Here is a 20,645-nt window from a genome sequence, read left to right as displayed (position 1 = left end):
CTCAGACCTTCCTTCTGAATGCTTACAGTTTTCTCTATGCTTTTCTTTAGACTTATCCTTTTCTTTCTCTTTTCTGTCCTGCTGCTGGGAGAAGCTCAAACAGGTCTGGATTCAGAAGATATAACTAAATAAAAAGACTCTGTTCATGGGAGAAGCAAGCCTTTTAGAATGAGATTTTTCTCTCCTACCTTGAATAGCGCTGTACCCAAAGGCAGCACATATTTCACAATTTGCCTGTAAATGAACAGCACCCAAGCAATAAACGCAAAAAAAACGAGTAGGTCTTTGGGAGGGATCTTGTGTCCACAAGGTGAACACTCAACACAAACTTCCACATAAAACACTGGTACTTAAATACTTTAAAAACTACCATGCTGGACTGCTCCACCTTCTTTTTCTGAGAGTCTAGTCACTTGCCTAGTTTATCTTGGGTTTGATAAAGACACAATCATTTTATTGGAAAGGTCACAGAAGCAGTGTCCGCAGACAAGGAGGATAGGAGGCTAGGTATGGTGAGCACGCACTGAATTTCTTAAACACTTTTTTAGGCACAGACTCATTCAGCAGAGCAAGAGCAAGGTTTTTTTTTAAAACATCCTCCAATGCTGGGATCAACAGAGGGAAGACACCACATCGGAAGCTTCATGCTTCAATAGACAATGTACCCTGCTGAATATATCCCTAAATCTAGGCAGTATTTGGGAAAAGGAAAACATCTGCTTGGGTTTCTGAACATATTCGTCCTCAGAAGAAACTGACTGCTCAGACTCTGACCCTTCCAAAACCTCAGATTCTAGATCCCCTTCAAAATCAGGATCCTTGAGTAGCAGAATGGGGGTGGGAGCACCGACGTTCCCATGACCTGAATAATGAATCGACCCATAGCCACCAGCCCAGGTAAAAAAGTTGGAGACTGCTGCCCTGCAATTTTGTGGGTCCTTTGGTCACATTATATGCATACACTACACTAATGGGAGAATCTACAGAGGAAATATATCAACACTGGCAACAGATTCTGCATCCCTGACTTCCTCTGCATCAAAAGAATTTGGTTCTCCTGTATCTGTACTAGGTTATGATACAGCCCAGGAGGATGCGTCTGACCTTCATGTCACTCACAGTTGTGGTAACTCCACCAAACCAAGAGTCAGGGGCAAAAGAAGGCGAATGGTCCAATGGCCTACTCAAGATTACTGATTAGTCATAAGCCATAGATTGGCACAATATTTCTTGATCTACTTCTATGCTTTTCAGGGGTACAAGGGGTAGATAGTGGTTGTGGTGGGGGTACCATATGAAAATTAATTCATTTAGGTGGCAAAAAAATTGCTGCAGCAATACCAAAGAATGGCTGCATGGCCAGTCAAGTAACAAAAGGACAAATCCCACTATTTCCCCTCTAAACAGTAACATGCAGTCTATATTCTGAACAATGCACTGAATTAAAAGTAGTTTCAGTACCACAGTTCAAAGTACAAAATACATATCCCAAAAGTGCCCGGATTTTACTTATAAAAGATAGTTTCGGCCGCAGATGATTAGAAACAGCATAAAACAGCCTTAGAATAGAAATAAAGGATAAACCCAATGAAAAATTCCTGTCAGAAATGTTTAACTTACAAAATGGCAGGAAAATCATGATTTAAATGAAAAATTGTTTAACATGCTGTAAACCTACTCAATCACCTCAAATAGTCATAAACCCCAAGGGAAAAAATAAGAAATTCTCACATTTTCCTGTCAAAGCTTTCAAATGAAACTTATAATAAACAATATAAGCCTTATACTCCAGATAAAGTAAAACACCAAGCACATACAATTTCTCAATCAGAAAAAAAAACAGTCAAAGCAGCAGAATACACCAATCAAGCTCGGACAGAAAAATGGCAGAGGGAGTAAATAAAAACCCAAAAGGGTTTCTTATTTGAGCTCAGAAGGTGCAGATGTCCAAGACATCCCTCTCTTACTATGGCACTAGAAAAAATTAAAAGGTCCTGTATGTGGGTTTTGTAAGGCATTCCTTTTATGACCAGATGACTGGTCCATCACACCCACAAACAGGCAAGTGGGAGGGACTCTGAGCTTTAGTAAACTACCAGCCGAGGGTAGCAGTGCACTACTACCTGAATCTCAGAAAGGCAGTGTGCCTGCTGAACATTAAGGCATATCCACTTGTAACAAGTCATTAACTCCTTTTCAAATCAGGAGAACAACCATCTGTTCTGACAAAACACCTCTTTCACCCTAACAACCTGAGTAAAACAAAATTCCTGCAAAGGAGATTGTGAGAAACAGTTTTACTCAGTATCACAGTTTTGGACTTTGGAATCTGCAGGACAGGAAGCCCTGCCTCTGTCTGTGTCAGAATCCTCTGACATTTCTTCCTCAGGAATATTTTGACTCACCTGATTTACAGGTACTATATTCTGTGTACAAGGACTAACTGTAACTTTTGTCTACGGTACAAAAATCAATTTTTCTTATATATACTGTCTATTGATGAACAATGTTTAACTTTTTTTTATAGATATCTGCAGTGACCAGCTTGAATTAAAAATGTCTGCTCCATCAAGAGCTGTTTTCCATGGATGCATCTAGCAGCAATCACCCCTCCCCCAGCATGTCTCCATGCACCAGTAATGATGGTTCTTCCATGTCTAGCTTGGATATTAAAACAGAGGAAGAGGATGTGACTGACCCCTGCTTCATTGTGGTTAAAAGGACTACACCAAAGTAAGCCAGCGAAGTAAGTGAGTGCTCTGAGGAAAGACTGCTGGCCACTGCATAATCCCCCACTATTGGCTGAGGTGAAATCTGAGCTCACGGAGTCAGGAAGGGTACTGTGTTAACTTTCTTTTCTTTCTTTCTGGGAATAACAGAAGTTGGACTAGTAGGGATGGGAAAGTAATTATGCTGTGACCAAGTAGGATGTTTTGGATGCTGTTAAAAATACTGGACAGAGTAATTTGAAAGTAAAGTTATCAAATAGTTTGCAGTAATACCACACACACTTTCACAGCCATAAAATGTCACCAAAAGACAGTTATGCAAAAGCAGTACACAAACTTCTGGTCAGCAACCCCTTTACAATAAAATTAGTCTGACAGAAAATAATAGTAGGTAGGTTGTCACTGTGTAAACACAAGCACTAGAATTCACTGCCTAAGTAAAACATTTCCGCACACACAACTTTTGTTTAAACACATTTGCATAAGCAATACAATTCCTCAAAATAAGCCTCCAAAACAGCTGAGGCTAAAAACTGAGGTCCCAGATAAGAAACTTTCAATGTTAAAGAAATATCTGGTTTCTTACAGGGACATAACTGCTAAATTAAAATAAAAGAGTACCTACATAATTTTTGTGTGGAAGGGTTTACCAGAGGGGATTTATCTGCCAGAAGAAAAGAAGCTGAAATGCTGGCTGCTGATCTTGTGAACCTCTGAGCTGCTTCTTCACAAGACAAGAAGAAAGTACTGAAGATTTTCTACACTGACTGCTGATTTTCCCTCCTCAGAATTGACCAGTCAATCAGCAGGGTGCAAATGTGGGTAGGAGCCAGAGCTTTTGGAAGCTGGCTGGTTGCTGAGACTTGGGCAAGACACAATTCATATAGTCTAAAGGCTACTGGAGCAGTGGCAATGATGAAGATCTAGCCACCCACTGACACGATCTATTGAATTGGGGACGCAAAGCAAATCCATGGCCAGAGGGCAGACATTAGACTCACCCTAGACACATGTTGGTGGTAGCCTTCAACACAGTTGTACAGAAGCATGTACATGAATGTGGAAGATGCTGTGGTCCAAAACAGTGAAAGAGTTCAGAAATTAAAGCATTAAAAAGGCTCTAATTGCCAGGATCCTAGTGAAGGCATAATGCACCGTCATGGCAACTTGAATGATGGTCTTCTTCAGACACCTCTCGCCCTGCTCTGTACTGAAATTCTCAGGCAATATAATGAATGGGCCATGTCTAACTGGGAGAGGGTATGATGGTAAGCAGGCATGATGGAAAAATATCTACATATATAAAAAATGTACTCTAACAAGCTTTTCAACCTGAGGACAGAAAAACAGCACGGTAAAAAAACTACCAACATACTATAAAACACCCAAAAAAATCAATGCAGGTTACCAAAAGAAGACTTTCAACCTAAAAATACATTCCCAGATTTTTTTAATAATAAAATTTGTTATAGTGATCAGATGAACCTATCACTAGTTTCCAGCTTTGTTAGATAAATCTGAAAAACAGGAAGACAGTGAAATAAATGGAGTAAGTTTTCAACTGAGCGAGTATCACATCCATGCAGTGGCAGGAAAGAAAAGAAGAGGAAGGATTTTAACCTGGAGAGAAATTTGCTCACTTCTTATGGTTGTCCCTCTTCTGTTGTTGAGTGGAAAATAGCCAATGGGGTAAGGCAGCAAATCCTCATATTAAAACTATCTAAAGACAGATTTGCAAAGAAAGTGGTATATAATGTGAGAAGTTCAAGATACAACTGCTTGATAACACCGTGTGTAAAACATTTTACTAAATAATAGCTATGTTACAGAAACTTTGTTTTCTTTCAAAAACACATTACATTGTAATTTTATTAAAAACACTGTTATAAGTTTTGCAAGCATCACTACTGCCAAGAAAATCTCTTACCTTCTGGTATAGGCATTGGGCTACAATAATCCACTGGTTTTGGTCCATCGACTATAGGAGAGGGAGTACACAATGGTTTCTCAGTTTGAGGTACTGGTGATTCAACTTTACATATAGACGCACTGGTTGCCAAGAATGGATTCCCATTTCCTTCTGATGTTCCTACAGCAGGACTCCCACCAGGCTTTGGTGAAGAAAACAAGACATTTGGGGTAAGCATTCCTGCAGACCACCCACAATATGGAAGACCCATCAATGGTAAACCGGATTTTAACTAAGAAAATGGAAGAAAGCAAATAAGATTGCCATAAATAAAAACTACTACTTTTCTCACATTCAGTTCAAGACAATCTAATTTAACATGTCCTTATAAAAAGAAAACCCAATTTTAATTATTTCTGTCCAGTCATGGCTGACTTCCTGTCACTTTTTCTTTGATGTGTACAAAATTATCCAGCTATGGAAGTTTACTTTTGACACTTAAAGGGAAGGATAAACTGTGTAGAGAATATAATGAGCAAACAAAAACATGAATTTTCTTCTGATTCTGCATCTTCTTGTAGAACTTACAAAGTGTTTCTTGCATACCAGTATTCCAGGTGGAACTTATACATCACTGATTTGCACATTACTCAGTAATGTATCTTTCTACAGCTAGTTAAACATCTCTTAGTGCTGATGAGGCACCAACTGCAGATGTATGAAAAACAAGTCTGAAAATAACTCACTGAAAAGTTATAAAGGTAGTAATCAAACTCAGATTTGGAAATGTAAGAACCGTGATTACAAGAAGTCCAATAAACCTCAGAGAAATCTCTTAATACAACTTAAGAGTGGTTGCGACCAAGACAAAACAACAGGCACACTATTACCTTGCTGCTGACCTCATGAAGGTCACTGCATCTAGCTCCCATCCCTTTCAAATAAGGTCCAACACTTCACTTCAGTAATTTTCCAACACCTTTCTAACCACTTTTACATTGTACTGTTGAGTTTAACCTCTCTCTTTCAGAAAATTTTTACAACAGTTTACCTCAAGACTCAAATTTCCGTCCCCTTCACAGTTTCATTAATTATCATGATGGTTTAACTGGAATCTGGATGAATACTCTTCACATGAAAAATGAAACTATTAAGAGCACATATGGATAGTTAATACAAGGGAATGGCTTACTCCTACTTTAAATAATACTTCTTAATTTACTTTCACTTTGGATTTCCTTCATTTTTAAGATAATTTATCAGAAGAAAAACTACACAGAAAACTATTGTGACTGGCGCAGAAATATTATCAATACTACTCGGCTATCTCCACTATACTTGAATGGATGGCTGTTTGCATTGTTCTAATCATATTAACTCAGCAGAAAAATCATTCTATACTTTTTATTTTGCAAACACATTTAGTTCTCATTAAGAGCAATAGCATTATTATTTTAATGACATTATACACACTATGTTCCACTGTTTTATTTTATTAATTCACAATCTATGTATTCATCTTTGGTCCTGTGACTTAGATGGAGACATTTAAACATTCAAGGAGGGTTTTACAGTCAAATGAACTGATGAAACCAATTTAACTGGGTGAGACTAGTTGTCTTCCTGTTCTGTCTCTGTGAAGTTTGGAAAATATAATTTCACTGTATCAATGTGCTGCCTCCAGTGCTGGCTTTACTGGACTTTGTGGAAACATCAGGTTGCTAAGCAACTGGTACTGGAACACTTACAGTAACAGGCAATGTGACTTTTGTCCACTACACAGTCCCACAACTTTCAAACCAAAGATGATGCCTAGCTATTGGAAAGGTGTTCTGCTCTGCAACCTTCTTGTGCTAAATGCAATGAACTTGAATTAAAGGCTATATTAATTTGACTGCTTACCTTCTAAACTTAGTACCTTCATCTTTGAGAGGCTCAAACCATGAAGATATCAACTTATTCTAGTCTTCAGTCATCCTAGACCCTCAAACTAACACTTATGTTTCAGGGCACATCCATTCACAACCCCTACTCCTTTCAATGCCAAGCAGAACACTGATATCAACCAATGTCATTTTTATTGCTTTCTTAATTAAACGGATTGATGAAGCTTTGTTTATATCTTGTCCAGCAATCAAAGTAATTTTTCTTACTTTATTCTTAATAAAGCAGAACTTCTGTCTTGATCATTTTATGGTAATCCCATTTTAATTTCCCTAAATGGTTTGTGGTTTTAATAGCATAACAGGAATGGACCCCGTTCCTGACTCAGGGTACAATTAAAGTTCATGAAATTAGCATAAATTCAGTCCTTGGTGTTTGCCAAAAGTGCACTTGTTCAGTATCTACAATGTACCCAGAATTGCTTCTTTCTGCAGTTAATACAGGGTTACGTGTATTAGTATCATATTTAAGTATGCTTGAAAATTCTTGTTTTATTAGTCATGTTGCTCCTACTACTTACTATAAGAACTCTCTTTCTTCCACACCGATCTAGTTTCTGCTTGTAAATCCAGGTACTTTATAACGTTGTACATCTCAGTATGCGAGAAAGTAGCACTACTGGGTGTAGCTATTTCAAAGTTTAATGCTACTTTTGCATTTTTTGGACTACAATATCAAATTTTCTTGCATTTACTTTCTTATTGTTTTACGCTGGCTTTCATTTGAAAGTAGGCTACGATTCCTCACTTGTTGTACTGTTTACTGGTTCACTTCCTTTATCTATCAACCAACACAGTCAGCATTTTCACTATTACTCCTCTTCTGAACACTGTCCATTTTATGTGACTGTATTCTTCTCTAGACAACCTTCACCTTGTTTTTTTCCCAAAAAGACAGGCCAACTCTGAACTTGCTGTTACTATCTGAAATGCCCTGTCAGACATCAGTAGAAACATAGGTACTCCTACTTACTGGAATACAATTCCAGGCACTGTACTAGATTATCCCTTTCTGTTGCTCTAGTGTTCACGTAGGAAAACCAATGAATGCCTACATGTTGAGTAAAACAGTACCCCTCACTGTACACAGTGCTATAACATAGCAATACAACTAAATAGGCTTTGTATTACCATTTTACTCTTTTCACTTACCGTTTCATTAGACCATTCATTTCAGTTTAAGATCTTTTCATCCAATTCCACTGATATGCTATATTACCATTTTATGCATTCCACTTCAATTTGTTTTTATCAGGACAGTTTTCTCTCATCTGTTTTATATTTTTGTCAGCTTTGCTATTCAGCTGCTGATGTTTTACTGCTAACTTAGTTCCGTCTGCTGTATTTTCATTCAATTTCATTAGGATTTATAGACATGCTTCATTCTCATTTTAGCTAGCTTAATTTGCATTGGTCAGGTTTTCAGGTCTTAGAATGAGTTATGGCAGAGACCTAGGTTTAACAACTTTGATACCACATGTTCATCGTGTTTCACTGTTGCAGTCATTACACTTGGGTTATCCTGCTGGCAGGCGACCCGCAGTCGGCCCGAGTTCCAAAGTCTTGGTCTGGCGTCGGTTGCTATCGCCTTTTCCCTGATGTCAGTGTGCCAGGGGTATAAAAGTTGCAACCGATGCCATTTTCCCCAGTCTTTCTTGCCGCGGTGCCCGAAGCAAAAGCAGTTCGCAAGTGCCGGTCGGCTGACTCCTGAGATTTTCAAAATTGAGTTTCAGAACCGAAGTCTTCAATAAAGCTAAGTACCCTGTTGGGGAAACTTTTTCTTGCTCCAGACCGATGTCAGTAAAAGTTAATAATTGTATTTCTTGTGGGAAGCAAATACCTCATAAGGACTTTCACTCTTACTGCATTCCTTGCCTAGGCCCTGACCATGACATTACTAGTTGCCGGTGTTATGCTAGATTCAATAAACGCACTATTAAACGTCGGTTTGATTTTGCTTTACATTATTTTGGACGAAGATTTAATTATATAATACCGTCGGAACAACCGACGACCGGAATGTATAAAAAACGCAAAGACAAAGAAAAAGACAGGCATCCGAGATCCAAAACCGATGATGAAGCCTCTTCTAGGCCAGTTGCCAGTTCTCAGTGAGGTGCTTTCGCAGCCCCTGACACCCGCTACCTCAGAGCTACAGGCCCTAACCGACAGCCACGTGGAGACAACGAGGCCTGTGGAAACTCAAGGTATTGGGCCTACGGAAACTATAACCTCAGATGGGTCCGGAGCCACTGAGCAGGCACCGGCTTCTGAGGGTGTTTTCAGACCTTCACAGCTTACAATTAAGGCTACTACAGCAGCAAAGGCAAAGTCAAAAACACCATTAAAGACAAGGAATCAAGTGCAGCATTCTCCAGAACAGTCATCCATGCCAAAGAAACAGATGCTTAAAATGGCCGAAGACCTTATTACTTTAATCAGGGGTTCCCATCCCCCTCCTGGCAAAAGGCCTAGGCAAGACACTGATTATGATTCCTCTGATCAGGCTTCCATTTCCTCTGATTCTTCTTCTGATCAGGGCTATTCTCTCCCTCCCTATGAGGACTCTGATGCTGAAGAGTCCATTCCTTCAGCCTCACCGCCTGAGGAATATTCTTTTGGGGAAACCCTGCACACCATGAGGGAGCATTTCCATTGGGAGAGCCAGGATTACTCGGAATCCAAGAAAAGGCTCAGAGATTTCCTTTTATTGCCTCAGCACAGGCCCCTGGCTATCCCTCCTGGGCTTGATATTGTACATGATGTTTTTTCTAAATCCAGTCTGTCTCCAGATTCTTTACCCCCTGCTCCAGTAAAATCAGACAGATACTACAGGGTCCCTGACTCTCATAAATTTCTTTATAAAAACCCCGCTGCAGACCCAGAAACAATTTCTCAGGGTCCTAAAGGGGTTAAAGCTTCCACTGCCAAAATCCTGTCCCCTCAGATAGGGATTCCAGAGCTCTGGACAGATGGGGGAAAAAAGTTTACACTTCTGCTACTTTGGCTGTTAGAGCTTTAAACTGTCAGTTTCACATGCTTAAATATCAACAGTATCTCATGTCATTGTTAAAGCAGAAAATGGTTACAAATATAGAAATTCCTGACAGTAAAGAAATGCAGGATTTATTGCATGCAGTTGAACAAGTGGGAAAGCATACTCTGCAATGTGGTTTTGATTCATTAGAGCATTCTTGTAAAGACGCAGTTACAGGCTCAGTAATTCGAAGGCATGCTTGGTTGAAAGAACAAAGTTTACCTGACCATGTTAAAGTAAAAGTATTGGATGCTCCACTACAGCATGATACTTTGTTTGGTGTTAAGGCAGAAGAGGTGTTAAAGAAAATGGAGGATAAAGCAAAGTCAATGCAAACAGTGAAAGATTTCTTACAGGTTCAACCACCTAGATTTAGTAGAAACTGGCCTTCAAAAAATTGGTCTTTTCCAGTGTCAGACAGGCCACAAAGAGGCAGATACAGACGCCCAAGAGGCAGATCTCAGCCCCAAGGCTCCTACAGACCTAAACAATGGGGTGCTTCAGCCCACAAAGAAGGAGAAGACAAATCACAACCTTATAGGAAACAGTCACAATGACTTCCCTCTGCAAAGGCCAAGCTCTTACCAGTTGACAGCACCCCTAGGGGGAAAGCTAGCACTTTTCTCAAAAAATTGGCACATAATCACCCAAGACCAATGGGTGCTGAATATAGTTTCTCAGGGGTACAGGTTCCACTTCCACGCGCTTCCAAAACCAAAAGGTATGCCAAACCTACCACAAAACCAATGGGCAGAGGCACAAAAACAGATTGCTGCTCTTGTGGATATGGGAGCTATTCAAAAAGTTCCACAAGAAGAACAGGGACAAGGATTTTACTCAAGACTTTTCTTAGTACCCAGAAAATACAAAGCCTGGAGACCAATACTGGACCTGTCAATCCTAAATACTTTCCTGGATGTTCCAAAATTCAAAATGTTAACACTTCAACAACTTCTGCCCATGCTGGGCAAGGAGGCTTTGCTAGTTACTTTGGATCTCAAGGAGGCATACCTGCACGTCCCAATCAGACAATCGTGCAGAAGATACTTTAGATTTACAGCAGGCTCAAGGCATTACCAATTCTCTGCAATGCCCTTTGGCTTATCTACTGCGCCCAGGGTCTTCACAAAATGCCTGGCACCAGTAATGGCATTTTGCAGACAAAGAGGAATTCAAATATTTCCCTACTTGGACGACTGCCTTATTCAAGCAGAGAGCAAGGACATTCTTCTAAAGCACCTGGCGTTTGTAAAAAGATTGCTAATTTGCCTAGGGTACACAGTAAACGAAAAGAAATCAAAACTAGTGCCCTCTCAAGAGATAATATTCCTGGGTGCAAGCTTAAATACAACTGCCCAGATGGCTTATCTCATGCCAGATAAACAAAGGCAACTGACTCATTACTTTCAAATGATGGCAACAAAGACCCAGCTCCCTGCAAGAAAAATTCTGCAGGCCCTGGGTTTCATGGCATCCTGCATTCTACTAATTCCATATGCAAAACTGCATATGAGGAAACTACCATGTTATCTAAAAAGTGTTTGGACTCAGCATTGTCACAGCCTAGAGACAATCATAACCTTGATTCCCTGCCTACAACAGGAGTTTCGATGGTGGTCCCAGGCCTGTCACCACAACAAGGGACAGCCTTTCACCTTACCTACAGCCAGGCAGACAATAACAACGGATGCATCGGATTATGCCTGGGGAGCACATATGGCAGGAAAATGTATTCAGGGCATGTGGCCCAAGGAGCAAATGCATCTTCACATCAATCAAAAGGAGATGCTAGCTGTACAGAATGCTCTGACAGCCTTCAAGGACCTAATACATCCAGGACAACTACTAATAAAGACGGACAATACCACAGTTATGTGGTACATAAACAAGCAAGGGGGCACACATTCCTACCCCCTATGCAGACAAGCCATGACTTTGTGGAACACAGCACTTACCTACCAGGTACATCTGCAAGCACAATTCCTGCCAGGAACAAAAAATACACTGGTAGGCGAACTAAGCAGAAATCTCATTGATCCTCACGAATGGAAGTTAAATCCACAAGTGTTCAACATGATAACAAGGAAATGGGGACGCCCAGACATAGATCTTTTTGCCTCCCCTCACAATTGCCAAACACAGAAATTTTGCACAAGGACTTATCACTCTCAGGCATGGAAAGTGGATGCTCTATCATTCAGCTGGAAAAACCTGACAGTCTATGCCTTCCCTCCGATGCCTCTTCTCACCAAGGTGCTTCTAAAAGTCAGACAAGAGAGCCCAAAAATGATAGTGATTGCACCAGACTGGCCACGCCAGCACTGGTACCCAATCCTAAAAACTTTGTCCCAATGCCCACCTTGGCCTCTACCTCAAATCCCTCATCTTCTGACACAGCAAAACAATCAGATTCTGCACAGTCAACTCAGAACCTTAAACCTGGCAGCATGGCAGATAATGTAGCCACTCAGACTGCCTCTCTCTCTAAAGCTGTTACGGATGTAAGTTTGGAAGCCAGGAGGCCCAGCACTAGGAAATCTTATGCAGAAAAATGGAAAAGATTTTGTGCTTGGAACCAGGCACAAGGGCTCGACCCACTGGTCCCTAATATACCTCAGATTTTGCAATACCTGACTGAGATGTTGGACAAAGGCCTATCTTTTTCATGTATTAAAATCCACGCCTCTGCCATTTCAGTTCATTACAATATGGATCCTCTTATTTTTTCACATCCTCTACTATGACAGTACCTCAGAGGGGCAAAGAATATAAGACACCCTAGAAGAGCACCAGTACCTACTTGGGACCTTAATTTTGTTTTAGAAAAATTAACACTGCCTCCATTTGAACCAGCCAGCACAGCTGATCTAAAATTCTTGTCATGGAAAACTGCTCTGCTCCTAGCAATAACTTCAGCGAGAAGAGTCTCATCGAGTTACAGGCATTGATGGCCGTGGAACCTTTTCTCATTTTTCATCAGGACAGGGTATCTCTTAGGACAAACCCAACATTTATGCCAAAAGTGGTCTCCAATGTGGATTTAAACCACACCATTCATTTACCTACTTTCTACCCAAATCCCCAGAATAAAGGGGAAAGACTTTTGCATGCTTTGGATATACACAGGCAGCTACGATTTTACTTGGACAAAACAAAAGCTTTCAGAAAAACTGAGCAACTGTTTGTAGCTTATGCTGCAGGATCACAAGGAAAGCCTATTTCAAAGCAGACAATCTCCAAATGGATAGGACACTGCATCCGCTTCCGTTATGCACAACATGGCAAATCAGTGCCCAAGGGCATTAGGCCTCATTCTACCACAGTAGCAGCCACTTCAGCAGCTTTCCTTAGAGGGGTACCAACCAAAGACATATTAGAAGCTGCAACCTGGAGCTCAGTGCACACTTTTACCAAGCACTACCACCTACCTCTCTACTCCAAATCCATAGCAGGCTTTGCCACTGCAGTTCTGCAGGGTTTGTTACCTCGCCAAATCCAATCTAGACCCAGCCATCCAACCTCAGCTTTGGGATTCTACCAAAGTGTAATGACTGCAACAGTGAAACATGATGAACATAGTACAGTTGTGTACCTAGCATAAATGTAGATGTGCAAGTGTATTCACTGTTGCAGTCCAGGTTGCCCACCCACCAACCCCCTCTTTGCTGGGACTATTCTGTACTTCTCAACTCTATACAACCTATGTGGTGTATTTGCTTGTAGATGAAGTAAATGTTTATAGTAATATATGCATGGTTGTTTGGCATATTTTTATCTTTTCAGCCTTCCTATCTGGGGGCATCTGACATCTGGGGCAAGAAAAACTGAAGAAAATGGCGTCGGTTGCAACTTTTATACCCCTGGCGCACTGACATCCGGGAAGAGGCGAAAGCAACCGATGCCGGACCAAGACTTTGGAACTCGGGTCGCCTGCCAGCAGGATAACCCAAGTGTAATGACTACAACAGTGAATACACTCAAACATCTACATTTATTATAGGTACACAACTGTACTATTCCCTTCCTACTTTCTCAACATATTTTTCCCCAAATGTACTAGAATCAAGATAATGGAGAACAGCGGACGTCCAAGACAGCTGCACTCTGAACAGGCTGCTTTCAGCTCTCAGTGTGTGAAAACAGAAGCACAGAAAAAAAGGCTTTTGAAACTAAAAGCTTTGGTAAAATTCAATCACTAACTACCAATTACACTGTCTGGATGCCAGCAAAGAAGAAATTTCGAGAACCTGAAAGAAAATCAACCAGAAAAAGAGATAAGAAAACTCAGGCTGGGAAGAATACTACTGCTGTTCAGCAAAAAAAAAGATTCAGATTTGGTACAGCAGATGGCTTCCAGTAATTTAGATGAAAAATAAATCAAATGTAATCAGAGGCAATTTAAATGCATGTAATACAAAAATGACATAACTCAAATAACAAAAGGTTGGAAAACAGAAATAGCTTTAACTAGCTATTCAGATGAACTGACACATGCAAAAATCAGAGGATGAAATTAATAAATGGCTGGCTGATGCTTCTCATGAACAGCAGTTTCAAAAATTATAGAATTAGAAGACAAGAGCATGCATGATGAAACAGAGACATCGGAAGGAAAAGACTAAATTAATTTTATGAAAGTACAAATAAGCAACAGGACTGGTGTTCCTTAGTAAGAATTGTTAACTTAAAGATCAGATCAGGTGTATGCTCCAAACCTAACCCCAAGAAAGCAGGCAAAGCATATTAATAAAGATGCAATCATAGCAACAGAAGGATGAAAATGGTAGCTTTCTTACATATGCAACATTATTAGCTTGTTTTATATTTCCATTTGCAAAAGCTCTCAGTGGCAGAAAAGTCACCTGCAAGTGCAGGCAGTTGAGCAGGGAAAGACTGTACACCGTGTTCTGAGTGAAATTTACAAAGAACTGTTAATGCATCGGCAAAGCTATTAGTGTTTTTTTCTTTTACTCACTGTTGATTGCTTTTACTTGGAGAGGAACAGTCTCAGGTGCAAGCAATTAACCATAAGAACTCTGAGCAGTCTCTGCGAAGAGAAATGAAATACGTAAAGGTACAGTGGGGCAAGCAGTTCAGAGAAAACAAGTTTGAAACTGTAAGAAGTGAATTAAGTAGTAGCCTCTTCCAGTCTTACTACTTTAATATATTTAATAGAACAGTGCACAATTTACTTAAAGGAAGCCACTGTACTTTTTCTAAGAGATAAATGTTACATTTTTACTCAGAGCAGGCATGCTATTTTTTATATCTGGAAGGGGTGCAGAGATAACACAGTAACAGACAACAAAAAGTGTAAGCAGAAACAGACCCGGTAACGTGCTTTAGCATGAGTAACCTTAATTTTAGTTAGGCAGTGCTTGTGGGTGCAGCTATCAATTTGGGGCAACTGATCCTATTTGGAAGGGATACATTTCATTTGTTGAAAACGTACACAGTTTGGTGCATTTGTTCCAAGTTGAAATGGGAAGGGGGGGTTCTGAAAAAGAAGTTATGTACTCACCATAATGTTCCATGTTTGTTGTCCATCTTGCCCTTCATTCTTACATGTGGGTTTGGAGCCGATACTCGGCTCCTTCTCGGCCGATTACAGAAGCTCGAAGTCTCTAAGTTGGCTCGTGGCAAGGTAGGTATCCCATCATGCAGTGGTATCAATCTTCAGATCTTGTTTGCTGCTGACTATAATAGAAATTAGTTATTCTATACCCTCAGGTAAAGGAGAAACAATAGTGAAAGGTCTCCAACATAAAGGAAAGGAACAAAAATTTTCCTACCAGGTCCTCTAGGATTATTTGGACGGGGGTAGGTGGGTGGGTTCGTGAGAGTGAAGGGCGAGATGGACAACAAACATGAAATGATATGGTGAATATATTTATTTATTTTATTTTTATTTTATTTTACATTTGTTGACCGGGATCGTCCGACTGGATACATGTCCATTTTCAGCGGAGGCCCAGGGAGAAAAGCTCCATAATGTCAGAAGGTTACATACATGTTCAATATTACATATTATTACATTTAGTAGTCCAGTTAAGGAGAAAGATATACAGTATATATCATAACAAAAACAATCTAGCAATAGCTATCCAAAAAAAATACAATAGTTCCTATACAAATATTATAAAGCATGTTAGATTAAAGGACAATAGCAGCCTTTGAGCTTGAATACTATACAATGTTCTGGTTTAAGGTTATATAACTTTTAGTTATGTACTCACCATAACTTCAGATGTTTGGGATCCATCTCGCCTACATTCTGAATGATGGGTTCGGAGCCGATCCCTCGGCTCCGACTCAGCACGCTTATGCTATAGAGCGAGGCCTCTAATTGGCTGAGCTATCTTTATCCCAGGATGCACCACCACTAATCCCCCAGATCTTGTTTGTCCGCATTCATGCACACAATCACAACTTGTTTATATAATATTGTTAGATGTTTCAAGATGAAACAACAGGATTCGGACCTTCTGATATCCTCTGATCTCCAAGGAAGAGGGAAGGAGGGTGGGTTATTAGGAATGTAGGCGAGATGGATCCCAAACATCTGAAGTTATGGTGAGTACATAACTAAAAGATGTTATGTGATTCTATCTCGCCTACATTCTGAATGATGGGACAGCGTCCCTAGCACCTAAATCCCGGGTGGCTCATTGGAAAACACTCCTGAGCACTGTGGAACCAAATGAAGCTCGTCCTCTAGATGCCACATCTAATTTGTAGTGGGAAATGAAGGTGTGGGGAAGACCATGTAGCCGCAGCACAAATGTCACCAATAGCAAGCTTAGAATGAAATGCTACCGAAGTAGCCATAGCCCTTGTAGAATGAGCCTTGACAGAGGTGGTAAGCTCTTTGTTAGAACAGATATAAGCTTGGGTAATACAGTCCCTGATCCATTTGGCAATAGTGACCTTTGTGACAGCGTTGCCCAATTTGTTTTCTGCAAAGGATACAAACAACTGATCTGTTTTCCTTGATTGTTTGGTCCTATCTAAATAAAAACGTAACTGTCTGTGGACATCTAGTGTGTGAAATATAAACTCCGCTTTATTAGAGTATTTTGGGAAAAAAACTGGAAGCTCTAACGATTGTTGCAAGCATAAAGTAGAACAAACTTTAGGAACAAAAGAAGGATTTGGCCTGAGGGATACTCTGTCTGTATGAAAAACCAAGTACGGGGGTTTCACTGACAAAGCTTGAAGCTCTGAAACCCTTCTGGCTGAAGTAATCGCCACTAGAAAGGCTGTCTTCCATGATAGAAACTTTAGATCACAGGTAGCTGCCGGTTCAAAGGGAAAGGAAGTCAAGGCACGCAACACTATATCGAGATCCCATGGAGGTGCAGGATGAGAAATCGGAGGTCTTAATAGAGCAGCACCTTTCAAGAAGGTCTTACACAATCTGTTGCTCATTAAAGGTGGGTCTATGGATTCATGAAAATTAGAAATTGCTGCCAATTGTACCTTGATGGTAGAAACTGAAGAGCCTTGATTGAAAAGAGAGGTCAGAAATTTTAGTACTTCTGCCACAGGAGTAGAAATGGGGTCCAGGCCCCGGAGTTGAGCCCAAATGGCAAACCTTTTCCATTTGCTAGAATACAGTTTCTTTGTAGCGGACTTGTGGGCTGAAGATAATATGTGCACAACATCTGGATCCAGTGTATGACTCCTGACTATCGTCAGAAGAGGAGGAGCCAGGCCGTCAATTTTAAGGTGTGGAGGGACTGGTGTAATAGTCCCGACTGATGAATCAGAAGGTCTGGGACCTGATCCAGGAACCACGGACCTTCCAGAGCATGTTTTCGAAGATAGGGAAACCACACTTGACGAGGCCAGTAAGGAGCAATTAAGATCATCCTGCTCCCTAAGAGAGATGCCTTTTGAATCACCCTGGGGAGGAGAGGAACTGGAGGAAAGGCATAAAGCAGGCCGGTGGGCCAAGGATGGACTAATGCGTCCATGGGGCTCTTCCCCGGAGCCGGGGTTAGGGAGAAAAATTCTTTGCACTTCGCATTCAGAGGAGTCGCGAAGAGGTCGCAACACGGAACTCCCCATTTGCTGAAAATCTGCCTTGCAACTGTCATATTCAGAGACCATTCGTGAGGAGAGAGGATGGTTCTGCTCAATCTGTCGGCTATGACATTGGCCTTGCCCGGTATGTGAGTAGCCACTAGGAAGCGTTTGGTCGAGACTGCCCATTCCCAAACTCTCATGGCTTCTCTGCAAAGAGGATAGGATCTGGTCCCTCCCTGTTTGTTCAGGTACCAGACCACTGCATGTTGTCTGAGTGAACAGCAATTACTCCCTGAGGGAGATAATCGTGAAGGGCTTGAAGGGACAGGAGTACTGCCCTCATTTCTAAGATGTTGATGTGAAGAGGAGTCTCTTCCGGGTGCCATTTGCCTTGGACTGACCTGCCCAGGGAATGCCCCCCCCCCATCTGGGAGGCGTCCGTGGTCAAAGTGGCCACCGGAGGAGGAAGAACAAAGGGTCGTCCCTGATCCAAATTGGAGGACACTAGCCACCAGCGAAGGTCCCGTTTGCAAGATTCTGTGATCCATATGAGATAATTGAGAGGGAGTTCCTGAAAGGACCACTGAGTTGAAAGAAGCCACTGGAGGATTCTCATGTGTAACCTTGCCAAGGGAACTAGCAGAACTGTGGCAGACATGGATCACAATAGCTGTAGGACCATTCTGGCTGGGGCTTTGGACCTGGGGAGTAAGGCTCGAACTTGATTTTGAATGGTTTGAATTATGTCTGCAGGTAGATAGACCCGCATCTGGTTTGAATCTATCTCTACCCCTATGAATCTTATTCTTTGAGATGGCCGCAACACAGACTTTGGCCAATTGAAGGTGGTTCAAATGGGAATTGCCCAGTGATATAGTGGCTTGCAGGCTCCGTAGAAGTAGATGCTTGGAGGTGGCAGTTAGGAGCCAGTCGTCTAGGTATGGAAACACTTTGAATCCTAGACTTCTCAGGTGAGCAGTCACTACTGCCAAGCATTTGGTGAACACCCTGGGGGGCTGTGGTGAGACCAAAGGGCAGCGCACGGAAATGAAAATGACTGCCTCCTAGGCTGAAGCGCAAATGTCTCCTGGACGTTTGATGTATTCTGATATGATAATACGCGTCCTTGAGATCTATGGAGCACATCCAAACACCCTTCTCCAACAAATGGAGAATGGTTTGTAGAGTGACCATTCGGAACTTGGACTTCTTGACTGAACGGTTTAGGTTGCTTAGGTCCAAAATGGGCCTCAAGTCCCCGGTCTTTTTTGGTACCAAAAAGAATCTTGAGTAAGTCCCTAATCCAATCTGGTCTGCGGGGACCGGTTGGATGACTCCGTTTTGCAGCAGCTTTGAAATTTCTGAGGCTGCGTATCCCGCTGACTGGGTGGCGGGTCCGGGATTTTTGGACTGAGGGGGGAGAGAATGGGATGGAGTAACCTCCGGCGATAATCCGAAGCACCCATCGGTCCTGAGTGATCCCTTCCCAGGCCTTCAGGTGCTTCGAACGACCCCGACTGGCTCGAGCAGCACAGCCGGGCAATCCCTCAGGGACTATGAGAAGCTGAAGAGCCACGAAAGGACTCGCAGTCTCCAGTGTTGCGAGGGCCTCTGCCGCCTCTGGGACGGCATCTTCGGATGAATTTCCCCTCCTCTGCCTCTGGAGGGGAACCTTCCTGCTGAGAGGGGTAAGACTTCTGAGATCTATGGAATCACATTTTCCCTCCTCTTTAGCCTTGGGATAAGGCCGAAAGGGAGTGGAAAATCGTGCCTCACGGCAGTCAGAGTCTTACCCTCCTGTTCACAGCGGTAAGTGTGTCTTTACCTTGGGTCCAAACAGGAGGACCCATCAAAGGCGTCGGCAAATGAAGACTTAAAGGCCTCCATGAAATGACACAGGCGGAGCCAGGCTTGTCTCCATAGAGCAATGCCTGTACCGCTCTACTCGCCTTCGCCATACGAAATGAGCCTCATGGACGAGTTCGAAATGGACAACATTGTAGCCAGCTGAGATCCAACCGTCTGGGCCAGCTCCTCAGGCAGGTTACCTAAGAGGGTATCGGATAGCTCCTTAATCAGATCCCTCTGAAATCTCGTAAAGTGCATCAGGTAGTTCAAAGACCTCAGAGTAAAGGCCGCTGAACTAAGGGTGCGCTTACCGTACCGATCCATGCTCCTAGACTCCTTATTAGGAGGATGGACGGACGTAGAAGCCTCTGCTACATCTTGCTGGGTAGCAGATGCCACCACCATAGCATCCACAGCCACACCTTTCGTAAGGAACTCTCTATCCAGGGGCGCCGAGAGAAATTTGTTCGGACGAGCGGGCACCGGTTCCACAGAGTCTGGGTGTTCCCACGCCCTTCGACAGATCAAATCCAAGAGCTCGTCGAAGGGCGGAGACACCCAGGAGGCAGAGGGCTGAGCCCCGAAGGCCTTCAGGAACACCGACTCATCAGCAGAGGGTGGTTTGGACTGCCAGCCGCCTCGTTGTTTTAGGGCTTCCAGGATGTCTGCAAAGGAGACATCATCCGAGGACGACTTGGGGACCCCTCTGCATCATCGAGATCAGTGTCAGATGTCAAAGAGTCGTCAGGGGAGTCAACGTGCTTCCTCTTGCACGTTCTCTTCCTGGGAGGTTCTTCCGAAGAGGCTTCAGAAGGACCTCCAGGAGGGGGAGAAACCCCAGCGGGGTAACCTGAGGCCCAGGGGCTCCGCTGTCTATGGACAGGGGGACTGCCAACGACCCAGTCTCCAAATGTAGGGAAGGAGCTGGGGAAACTGTGGAGGTAGCCAAGGAAGATTTGGCTAAAGCACTCCTCATAGCCCTGAAGGCGGGACCACCAGAATCCTGGGAGGGTCCCCCCTCCGTGGCCACGACAGTGGACGGTACTCCCGCCGACGCACCAAGAGGGAGACTTGGGACCGAAAGCATCAATCCCGAAGCCTCCCCCCCAGGGCCGAAGGAAGAAGTCCATGCACTGAACTCCGACCCAAGA

The 20,645-nt window shown here is 42.5% G+C and overlaps 1 protein-coding gene across 1 annotated transcript in view; it reads right to left on the bottom strand.

Annotated features, from left to right (window-relative positions):
* The window catches only part of BAZ2B (bromodomain adjacent to zinc finger domain 2B), a 3,835,724-nt gene that overhangs the window by 813,307 nt on the left and 3,001,772 nt on the right, over positions 1 to 20,645 (bottom strand). The window contains exon 31 of the mRNA XM_044074749.1: positions 4,657 to 4,930. Coding sequence (XP_043930684.1) covers positions 4,657 to 4,930 — 274 coding nt within the window. The remainder of the gene's footprint in view (positions 1 to 4,656; positions 4,931 to 20,645) is intronic.

This window comes from Protopterus annectens, chromosome 6.part0 (assembly GCF_019279795.1).
Source record: "Protopterus annectens isolate FY-2018-M chromosome 6.part0, PAN1.0, whole genome shotgun sequence".
NCBI lineage: Eukaryota > Metazoa > Chordata > Ceratodontiformes > Protopteridae > Protopterus > Protopterus annectens.
Note: the sequence above shows the minus strand (reverse complement) of the source record. Positions and strands in the feature narration are given on the sequence as shown.